Below are 11797 nucleotides of genomic sequence, written 5' to 3'. Positions count from 1 at the left end.
CACATACAAAAATGTTTCAGACAAAAGTTGTATGGTCTCAAGGGGGACATAAGATGGTACCATTGGTTTGACCTTGGATGGTCGTTTAAAGCTCACGTAAACGACACCTTAAATTTCTTAAATGGAAACCCCTATTTTTCAATGCATATTCTTGTAGCTAATCTCGAGAGCTTTTCAAAACACTATAATAAAGTATTTTTTCATTAAAAACTTTTGGAATTATGAGGCTTGAAAGTTCTAGTATTTTGACATAAAATACAAAATATCTTGTAAAACATTAAGTTTTCGGTAATGTTACCTTAATACTTTTATGCACAGAATAATGAGACGAATCAATTGGTATGAAAAAAAGGCACAGTTCCTTTAAGAAAAAATATGTAATTTGCAACACGCATCTGCATACTTTTTCTTAAAAGCAACTATGTCTTTTTTTCATACCAATTGATTCGTCTCATTATTCTGTGCATAAAAGTATTAAGGTAATATTACCGAAAACTTAATGTTTTACAAGATATTTTGTAATTTATGTCAAAATACTAGAACTTTCAAGCCTCATAATTCCAAAAGTTCTTAACGAAAAAATACTTTATTATAGTGTTTTGAAAAGCTCTCGAGATTAGCTACAAGAATATGCATTGAAAAATAGGGGTTTCCATTTAAGAAATTAAAGGTGTCGTTTATGTGAGCTTTAAACGACCATCCAAGGTCAAACCAATGGTACCATCTTATGTCCCCCTTGAAACCATGCAACTTTTGTCTGAAACATTTTTGTATGTGGAGCTTAGTTTTTGAGATATTTTGCTGTCCAAGTTAAAATGGGACACCCTGAATGCTTATTAGTATTGATATATATTAAATTGATTATCAATTTATTGATAAATTATTTATTAATGTAACAAAATGAATATTGTAAGATTTGTTAATAGTGATTTCTGCCATTATTTAAACTGACATTGAATGAAATTTATTGGCCGACTTATAATTTAAATTTGCACACATATGCTAATTGCTGACTTTTGTCCTGTGTATAAACATTGTGTGCAAAAAATAATTTAAGTAATAAAATTATAATATATAATGATTATGATGGACTATGATACGAGCTTTTTTCGTAAGAGAGAAGATATCTTTCGTTTTGTTAATAAAATTTATTTCATAACCTGTATTGTCATCTCGACTTCTGTTTTAACGTTATCGCTATGGAAAACCGTCACAAATGTATTACAACTTCGGGCGCTACAAAGTTCATTTTATTGTAAAAAAGATATGCGAGTGATTATAGGTGATGCACCAAAGTCAACGCAATTGTGAACGACCATGCGCGCCTGCTCGAATAGGCAACCCGACTTACTGATGTGTATGTTGCGGAAGCACCCTTTACATGGTCAGGCCGCTCGTGTAGAAGATGGCCTCTCCGCGTCATCCTTCGCGACAGGTCATCTATGAGATCGTCAAGATCCTCCCGTGCCTTTTCGATGTGTACCCAGAAGAAAACACCCGAGTCCACCTTGATGACTTTAACCTTCAGCGGCCCGCGAGTTAATAGCCGGGTGTTGATATGCTGGATTTCCATGTCTACAAAGGAATGTTGTTGTTTGATTTCTTGCATGACGTAGCATGCGGTTCATAGTGGCAAGGTTGATGCAAGGGGTAGAGAAGTTCAGTTAGTTTGATATTAAATTTCTTGCATGTCGTAGCATGCGTTTTAAAGAGGCAAGGTTGATCCAGAGGATGGAGAAGTTTATTTAGTTTGTTATTTTTATTAGCCTTTAAGTTCAAAAGTGTAGGTGGAAGTTTCTTTCAAAGGGAGGAGAGGATAGGTGTGTTCGGATTTTTCGTTAATTGGTTCGACAGGTCGTACATTTGCCTGGCATTCGAGATCATGGAGTGGCGCGCTAGCTGATGTTTTTTGTTCCGGATCGTCTTTCGGAGCCGGGGCACTGACATTTGTGGTTTTAGGCCTTCCTTGTCCCAGATGTAATAAAAGCTGAGTTAACGAATCCCATGTTGCCCCTATTAGATATATCGACCACCCATATACTGTATGAAGAGCATATCCATGTACAAGTGTATCCAGTATTAATTTAATGGCCCTTATAAAAAGATAAATTCCAAGCAGGCCAGCGCTAATATTGCCAAAGATTAAAAATTTATTCCAGAAATTTTCCCAGGCTGAGAGTGCAATTTTTTCGATCGAAGCCTCGTTGATTAGGTTGGCGAAGGAGCCTCCACTCAGCACGGTTGATTCTCCCATTACTCCTCTTGCTACGGTGTTAAGGACAGCGGGTCTCCCGGCGGGAAACATTATGTGATCCTTTAGATCTTCCAGATCCTTTTGTGTGTATATGCCGCTGGTAGCGAGTGCTCCAGGGCTAGTGTATCTCCAAGTGGTCTTGGTCATGGGTTTTATGACCGCAGGCGCTAGTGTTTCTACTGGCCTTGGCATAATTTTATACTAGGAGTCTCCCAAAAGGTACATAGGAGGTGCGAAAGAATTACAATTAATTTGTGTTCCCTGCCGTAGTAGTACGTGTGTTTGAGGCGTTAGGAAGGAGGTCTTGTTATTAAACATTACTGGGAGTTGCTCGTAGCATTCTTGGGTATGGACTAATTTTACCTCGACTGGAACGCATTTTATTATGTGGATTACTTCGCCTGCTAGAAGGGCCATATATCCAGGTCCCTTCATAAAGTGATAGGCGAAAATATCGGGGGATTGTGTAGCTATTGCCAAAGCGTTTTGCAACATTTTTAATTCAAGGTTACATTGTTGTAGTAAGATGTTCCTGTATAGTTGATTAATCTGGTTACGGATGTGCTTTTCTACGTAAACGAATTTCGAATTCATATAGGTAAAAAGATCGAGATTTTCTACGCGGCCGGTTCGTTTAGCAATGTCCGTTTCAGGTGAGGTTTCCCAAATTACTAATTTTGGGTGCTCAGTTCGAATGAGCGTATATCCACATGCTGAGTATTTCCCGGTGCTGGTTAAAGCAAAAACTGTATCTTCAGCATTCACAGTATAAGCGGTTTGAGAGTGCTCGTTTACGTTATCTATTATTTTTTCCGCGTAACCTCTATACAAGGTGCTATATGAAGTGAATTTACAGGAATCGTCAGGTATGGGTTCCCAAAAGGTATTTCCTCCTTCTATGTCGGTGCATCTGGTGGTGCTAAAATCACAGGCCACTCCTGATCTAAGATGTATACGGTTAGTGCTCAGTTTAACGTTAGCAATGTAATCTTGCAGGGTGATCGTAACAGTTGCCTGTACGAGAACATTCGTCCATGTTCCGTAAAGGTCTGAATAGGATCCTCCGGAACATTTTCCGTCGGCGTCCACAACGCCAGTTAGGGTCGCTGGGCGACTGGTGGTCTGATTAGATTTTAGTGCCATTATATATGTTTCTTTAAATTCGAGGGTTCCATAAGTATGCATTCGTATACAGGCTTCTCTGGTCACTTCGTGTATATATGCATATTTTCCGTTAAGAACATCTGAATTATGAGAAAACATTCCACATTTTCTGATCGAACGATCGATTTCGACCTTGCATTGTATCACCTTTACAGATTCGAATTCGTTGAGCTGTAATAATTGTATGAAGGCTTGGCTGGATGTAACCTTCGGTAGTGGAATATCGCATTCTTCAACGTTTATTAATGATAAAGTTGTTAAATTGGCAGTTGGGGAAGTACAGTCATATCCTATTATTCCGTAAGTTTGGCGTATCCATATGGTTATTATTAATATTGCGGTTATTCCCTTAATCCGGGGATCCATCTGAAATTTATATGACCTTATTGAGTTATCTATATAGTGTATCTTTTTATTTGTTATTTATTTATTTATTTATTTATTTGTTTATTCGTTAACTGGTTTGAAATGAGAAATTCGCAATCGGTTGGGGTGTACAACTCGGCTATTTTTCTTGATTCTGATTTTCACATTGTTTTTATTCAGTATTTCTAAGACTTCATGAGGTCTAGTATATTGATCTCCAAATTTACCTGGCTTAGGTCCCTTTAGCAAAAACACGTGTTCCCCAGGTTTAAAAGTTCTAGGGTTAATTTTGTTGTTGTAGTGTTTCTTGGATTTCAATTTAGCTTCGACGACGTTTTCACGAGCGTTCGTCTGTATAGTATGAAGTTGCGTGACGAGATTTATTAAGTACTCGTTGTAATTAGCTAATTTATTTTCTGGACCCAGCGGTTCGCTTGATGGAATTCTTGCTATTTTACCGAAAACCAATTCGTACGGAGTATGTTTCGTTGCTTCATGTATACAAGTGTTATAATTAAACATAGCTAGACTAATCCATCTATCCCACTGTTTTTGTTCGTTTGCATATTGTTTAAGGTATTCCCCTAATGCATGATGCGATCTTTCTAACGATCCGTTTGATGGAGGGTGAAAGGCGGTCGTGCGTAATTTGCGAATTCTGAATATTTTAGCAATCTTTTTCATTAAATCGCTAATAAAATTTCTTCCTTGGTCGGTTAATATTGCTTTAGGTGCCCCTAATACGCAAATAAATATATCCACGAAGGCTTCCGCTATCGTTTCGGAAGTTTGATCTGGTAGGGGTACTCCCATGCAAAATTTAGTTAGCTGATCTTGTAAAGTTAAAATATATTCGTTGCCTCTTTCGGTTTTGGACAGAAGTCCTACGATATCCATTGCTACCTTATCGAAAGAAGATCCTGGTGTGTCAGTAATTATCATAGGTTGTTTAGTCTTTACTCGCACTAGTTTTTTCAATTGACATTGTAAGCATTGCTGTATATATTGTTGAACGTCAGATTTTAAATTTTCCCAATAATATTTGTGCTTAATTTTATGATATGTCTTTGTAACGCCTCGGTTTCCTCCGGTAGGCGAACAGTGCATTTCACTGATTATAATAGAACGGAGATCTCTAGGAGGGTATTTAATTAATCCGTTACATATGATTAATTTGGTTGTTGAGTTAGTAAAATTTAATTGTAAAGCAGATTTTATATTATTCCATGGTACATTGTTGACAATATCTGTCTTTGCGATACTGAGTGTTTCTAATTTTAGTCTGTCGGCGACGTCTTGTAAGTTTTTTATAACTGTGGTGATCCGCGTTAGGGTCATTGTTGGGCCTTCCCGTTGTCCTTCACTGATGGGTAGTGCTATATGGTAGTATTTTTTATACCTTACGGCCTTTGCTTTACCTAAGGTAAGCGGGCTTAAGCGTGGGATCTCGTTTCGTTCGAATAGCTTTTGTGATCCGGAATCTAATGGTTTCCCACTAGTGTCGACAAAGTATGCCACGTTATCTTTACGTAAAAATAACAAATCACGAGTTTCTATAATATTACCCTTGAGTAATTGATCATCAATAATGGTAGGTTTTATCTGTGGATTTTTATTTTTACTGGTTGGGACGTCAAATTCGCTAGGTTCGTCTTCCTTATCGTCTATTTCATTATCTTCTATGTTACTTTCTTTGTCTGGCGGGTCGTTTCTATCTTCTATCTCCTCGGTTTCATCTCCCTGACCCTGTGATCTTTCTTGCTGCGTATTTTTCGCTGTCTGGCTTCGAGTTTGTATTCTATTATAATTAGGAGGATCGTGGATTAATGCTTTTTCTATAATTTTCGGTTTCGGCGGCTCACGCAGTTCTTCTTGTGTAAAAGGTATAGAATCTTTATTTCCATCAGGTGAGTTATCGTCAGGTAATAAATCTTCTATTTTTTCGTCATCTGAGAGGTACAGATTGAAATCCTCGTCCTTTTCGTCCTCGTCAGATTTTTCTAACATTTTAGAAATTGTTTCTGCATCTTTGGGATCATTCGGATTTAAAAGTTTCTTATGATTAATTATGTTGCAGTTTGCTTCTTCGAAATTTACCGGGTTTCTCGACAAGGCATCGGCGTTAACATTGGTCTTGCCTGCTTTATATACTACGTCATAGTCATATTCTGCTAATTTCAGTCTCCAGCGGAGAATTCTCATGTTTGCATCCTGAGCATTTTTAAACCAAAGTAAGGGTTTATGATCTGTGACTAATGTAAATTTCCGGCCGTATAAGTATGGTCGGAAATGTTTAACGCAATATATTATTGCTAAAGCTTCCTTTTCATATGTATCATATTTTATTTCGTTGTCAGTTAAAGTCCGTGACGCGTATGCTATTGGTCGATCTTTGTTTATTTCTCCTTGAGATAATATCCCCCCTACGGCAGTTCCGGAAGCGTCGGTAGTTAAAATGAAGGGTTTCGAAAAGTCGGAGTATTGCAAGACTGGTTCTTCGCATAATTTCTGTTTCAACGTTTCGAAAGATTCTTCTTGAACAGATGTCCAATTAAATGGCGTATCGTTTTTTAATAAATTTGTTAAGAGTTTAGCTAATTTTGAAAAATTCGGTATAAATCTTCTGTAATATCCTGCTAATCCAAGAAATTGTTTAATATTTTTCGGTATTTTCGGCCTAGGAAATTGTCTTACGGCTTCTAATTTTTTCGGATCGGGTTTAATTCCATTGTTACTTATTATGTGTCCTAAGTAGTTTACTTTAGTTTTTAAAAATTCACATTTATCGGGCTGTAATTTCAGATTAGCTTGGCGGAGTCGTTCCATTACCAAATTGTATCTCCTTTCATGTTCTTCCAATGTAGGGGCGGAAATAATAATGTCATCCATGTAGATAAATACCCCTTCTATTCCTGTTAATATTAGATCCATTAATCGTTGGAAGGTAGCGGGAGCATTCTTTAACCCGAAAGGCATTCTCTCGAATTCATAATGACCATTAGGGGTTGTAAACGCGGTTTTATGGCTATCTGCAGGGTCCATCTCTATTTGGTGAAACCCAGAGGCGAGATCACATACTGTGAAATACCTTGCGTTACCTAATTGATCAATAATCTCGACAATGTTCGGTAATGGGTAGGCATCGCCTTTAGTTTTTTCGTTCACACCTCGGAAATCTAATACTACTCTCCAACGTTTGTTTCCTTTGGAGTCTTCCTTTTTTAGTACAATCCAAATGGGTGTATTGGAAGGTGATTGAGAAGGTTTTATGATCCCTGCCTCGAGCAGTTCCTTTACCTGTTTATTTATTTCCTCCTTGTGCACTTGTGGGAATCTATATTGTCGAGTGTTTATAGGTCGATCATCTGTCGTTGGTATTTGATGTCGTAGCACATGAGTAGCGGTTAATTTTTCTCCGGGAAGATGGAATCGATCTTGACTATTACTTATAAGTTTTATAATATTTTTTCTTTCTTCATTATTTAAATGCTCTAGTCGTAGTAGTTTCGTAATCTCCGTAAGCCTATCTTTCTTAGGTTCTCCGGACGATACAAAACACTCACGTGAAATAACATCGTTAGTCGATGTTAATTGATGTTGCTTTGGTTTACGTTTGTTCCTGAAATTTTCCATTACTTCTTGAAATCGGGCCTGTGCGCATGCCAAAGTTTTTGAAGACGGTTTACGTTTTCTGTTAATCTCGTAGATTTTTTTCATATTAGGATTATATAATTTTGCTCTTCTCATGAGTTCTCTAATGGTAACATGAGAGGCATTATTTTTATCAATATCACTTTTTATGGGTATTCCAACCCTTGGAAATATTATTTTTTCTACGGGTTTTAAGGAGCTCTCACTTTTTGGCTTTCTTAAACCAATTTCTGTCGTATTACGTAGTGAGGTTTGGTTACTTCCCTCCTCGCAATCGACGGGAGTAGAATATACTAGAGGAGTCGGGAAACTTGCCTGCAATTCTAGGATTATTTAAATCTTCTGGAGAGGTTTGGTAATTTCCCCCTCCAAAGGTTTGGGAATTATTTAATGTTTCAGGAGAGGTTTGGTAACTTCCCTCTCCAGGATTTTTAGTTTCATTCAATAATTCAGGAGGGGTTTGGTTACTTTCCCCTCCAAGATTTTTAGATTCATTTAACAATTCAGGAGGGGTTTGGTTGCTTCCCCCTCCAAGGAGTCGGGAATCTAGCATTTCGGGAGAGGTTTGGAAACCTTCCTCTCGAATGTCTAGATTAAAATTTTCATCTAATCTTTTGTTTTCTCTCATAGTTTTTTCTTCATTTATAATCTCTTCATTTATAATCTCGTCTTTATTATTTAACTTTGTATTATCGCGATTTGCATTAATCTCATTTTCATTATTGTTTCCTCGAATTATGATTGCTGGATCATCGTGGAAAGGATGCACTCTTCGGAGGGTCGAGAGACACTCGAACAATAATTAGACACTTTACAGGACACTTATTACACTTATATTTACAGTCTTAGTTTAATTGTCTCTACAACTTGCTGTAACGAGATTCGCGATCTGCACGTGTGACTTTATTTCGCTCTGTGTTCAGACTGACTTTAGGTCGGGAGGACCTCGAGTACCCCACCTCTCACCTCACATATACTTGTGTCAAAGTTATGTGTTAGAACCAATTAGATTAAGAGTGTTCATGTTATGCCCATATAAGGACATCGAAACAATGTGTTTACGTTCCAACACATGCGAGCAGGTGCGTCGGTGAGAGGTCGAGGGGTACCGAGAGTGGGATGTCACAGAGCGCTTCCAAATACTTCTAGGATCGTGTATTTCTAGAATCGTTTATATTTCTAGAATCGGTTTAAACCGTGCAAATCAATTAGGGGAGCATTCCGTAACATTCCACCCGCCTCGTTCTGTTTTCATGAACGACGAGTACATTTGGTTAGAGCGGTTTAACGTTTAGGAGGTTCGTCATTATCAGATTCAACGGGCAGTTTGCACAGTTGCGTTACAGGTCGCTTGAGGGTGGATCTGGCCGTCTTGATGGTAACAACGCGTACTAAATCGTCATCTCCGGTATGACATTGGAGTACGCGGCCAATATTCCATTTAGTTGGCGGGAGACTAGGATTGCGTAATAGCACCAGGTCACCGATCTTGAGGTTGATTTGACGAGTTTGCCATTTTTTCCTTTGCTGCAGAGAATTTAAATAATCCGATGACCAGATCTTCCAAAAGCGTTCCTGTAGTCGTTGCACCGTCTGCCATCGAGATAGTCTGTTGAGATTTATATCCCCAACGCTAGGGGAGGGAACCGCTTTTAGGTACAATCCGGCAAGGAAGTGGCCCGGGGTTAACGTGTCAAAACTCTCGGGGTCGTCGTACAATAGTGCAATCGGACGAGAGTTCAAGATACACTCTATATTACAGAGTAAAGTAGTGAATTCAGCAAATGTAGGAGTGAAATCTCCCAGTATTCTTTTCAAATGGAATTTTACACTTTTTACGCCAGCCTCCCAGAGTCCTCCAAATTGAGGGGCTGCTGGAGGTATAAAGTTCCAGGAGATTTCGTCAGACGCGAAATGATTTTGTATGTCCGGATCTCGTAAGATCTCGCGGATACGCCTAGTCAATTCCTTGTCGGCACCTTGGAAGTTGGTTCCATTATCGCTATAAATTATGGCAGGTAGGCCTCTGCGGGCCGTAAATCTATTAAAGGCCGCTAGGAACCCGTCGGAAGTATAATCATCCGCGACCTCGAGGTGAATCGCACGAGTCGCTAAGCATACGAACAGTACGCAGTATGCTTTATGCGTTTTGTGGCCTCTTCCTTTCGCCGATCGGATAAAGAAAGGACCCGCGTAATCTATTCCGGTATTAGTAAAGGCACGGGCCGGTTTTACGCGAACTTCGGGTAGGTCGCCCATACGTTGATGCGACATAATCGCCTGGTGACGTACACACGTGGACGCACTTCGAAATACAGGCTTTAACAAGGTTACGCGCCCGGAGTATCCAGTATTGTTCTCGCAATAGGCGCAGGGTCAGTTGAAGCCCGCCGTGTAACGCGATAACATGAGTGTGGCGTACAATTAACTCAGAGATCCTAGACTTTGGTAGAATTATCGGAAATCTCTCGGATTCACTTATGTTAGCGCGGCGTATTCGTCCTCCTACACGCAAGACGCCGTCTGTATCCAAGTAAGGATTTAACGCGATAATTGAGCAGCTCGACTTTAATTGTTTACCGTCCTTTAAGGCAAGGATCTCTTTATCGAAGTATGACTTTTGAACTGTCCTAATGCACGTGATCTTTGCTTGCTTTATCTCGGACGCTGAAAGGAATGACTCCTGCTTTTTAGTCAGGGGGTGTCTAACGTTAAACAGGAATCTGTGTATGTAAGCCGTGATTCTCAACAGTTTGGGCCACGACGAGACGTCTGCAAGGAGGTTCCACTCATCGCGTGTTTGACCCGTGTGGACGTGAGCTGCCCGTTGCTCAAGGTTGGTGTCAGTATGACTTAGGGTTTTATTTAGGGGCCATTCCTCTCTCGGACCTTGTAACCATGGTGGGCCCGTCCACCACAGCTTGTGCGATATCAACTCATCGGCCGAGATTCCTCTGGATGCACAATCCGCGGGGTTAAGTTGAGTGGGAACGTGTCGCCACGTCGCGAGCGGTAGTGTTGAGTGGATTTCGGAGACGCGGTTAGCGACAAAGGGTTTCCAGCGTCCCGGTGTGGCATTGAGCCATGCCCGCACGACTTCTGAGTCTGTCCAACAAAACTCGGGTATGTTGACTAATTTCATGGACTCTCGCGCAAACTTGATCGAGCGTGCAAGTAGAGCTGCTGCAAGGAGTTCTAACCTAGGCACGCTCTGCACCTTCAGCGGCGCTATCTTTGTTTTGGCATATAGAATGGATATGCGCACGGACCCCATCGAAGCTACTCTAAGGTAAACGACAGCGGCATATGCGGAATTTGAAGCGTCGGAAAACCCATGGATCTCAATGTCTTGGACTTCACTGTCCTGTCCTGTCCACCGAGGGATCGAAATCTTGCTCAAATCCGCGAGTTGTGCTTGGTAACCTAGACAACGTTGCAATAAATCGTTCGGAAGTGGTTCGTCCCACTCAATTTTTCTTAGCCATAACGACTGCATAATTATCTTAGCCGTGATAGTTACTGGCGCTACCCACCCCAGAGGATCAAAGACTCGAGACAGTAAGGAGAGGAATGAACGCTTGGTAAATTGCAAGTCCGTAGTGGGATGCGTGTGGATCTGGAATGAGTCCGTGTTAGGATTCCACACAATACCTAGTACTCGTAGGCTTGAGTCGTCACCTAAATGTTTGTCGACAGCCAATCCGTGGTCGGCTTCCGGTATATCCTGCAATAAACGAGGGTCATTACTGGCCCATTTATACGGACGAAAACCACCCGCCTTGAGGAGCTGAATTAGCTGATCACGCGTTTGTTTAAGAAGAATGAGATCCTCAGCGCCAAACATGATGTCATCTACATATGTCTCCTCCTCGAGAATAGGGACGGCTAGAGGAAACTTCTCTCCCTCATCCTTTGCAAGCTGCTTCACGGAGCGGTTTGCTAGAAAGGGGGCCGGACCAGTCCCGTAGGTCACCGTTAGCAGCCAATACGCAATCAGTTCTGCATTGGGATGAGCTCGCCAGAATATACACTGATATTCGACATCTTCGGGATGAACACGAATTTGACGGAACATTTTTTCTATGTCTGTAGTGTAGACATATCTGTGGCTCCGCCACCTCAGAATTACCGCAAAGAGATTGGCTTGTAATTTAGGGCCAACCATTAGGAAGTCATTTAGTGACGTAGTATTCGAAGAACATTTGGAGGCATTAAATACGACGCGAACCTTCGTCGTTTGGCTAGTTTCTTTAATTGTGGCGTGATGAGGAAGATACACCCTCTGCCTAGTAGTCTCGAACGGAGGCGCTTTTTTCATGTGATTAAGAGCTTCGTAGTCTCTCATGAAGTCGCAATAGGCCT

The 11797-nt window shown here is 40.4% G+C and overlaps 1 protein-coding gene and 1 pseudogene across 1 annotated transcript; both read right to left on the bottom strand.

The window, feature by feature from the left end:
- Positions 1–1762: 1762 nt before the first annotated feature.
- LOC139786385 (uncharacterized) lies at positions 1763–3784 on the bottom strand (annotated as a pseudogene).
- A 4935-nt stretch (positions 3785–8719) lies between these two features.
- Positions 8720–11780, bottom strand: LOC139786384 (uncharacterized). Its single transcript, XM_071725545.1, has 2 exons — positions 10016–11780; positions 8720–9546 (listed from the first exon to the last, which is right to left on the bottom strand). The coding sequence occupies exons 1-2, from the start codon at positions 11778–11780 to the stop codon at positions 8720–8722; spliced, it is 2592 nt and encodes an 863-aa protein (XP_071581646.1).
- Positions 11781–11797: the final 17 nt, after the last annotated feature.

Source organism: Temnothorax nylanderi, unplaced genomic scaffold, assembly GCF_030848795.1.
Source record: "Temnothorax nylanderi isolate EJ_2023f unplaced genomic scaffold, tnyl_v1.0 TNYL_tig1023_pilon, whole genome shotgun sequence".
Taxonomy (NCBI): domain Eukaryota; kingdom Metazoa; phylum Arthropoda; class Insecta; order Hymenoptera; family Formicidae; genus Temnothorax; species Temnothorax nylanderi.
Note: the sequence above shows the minus strand (reverse complement) of the source record. Positions and strands in the feature narration are given on the sequence as shown.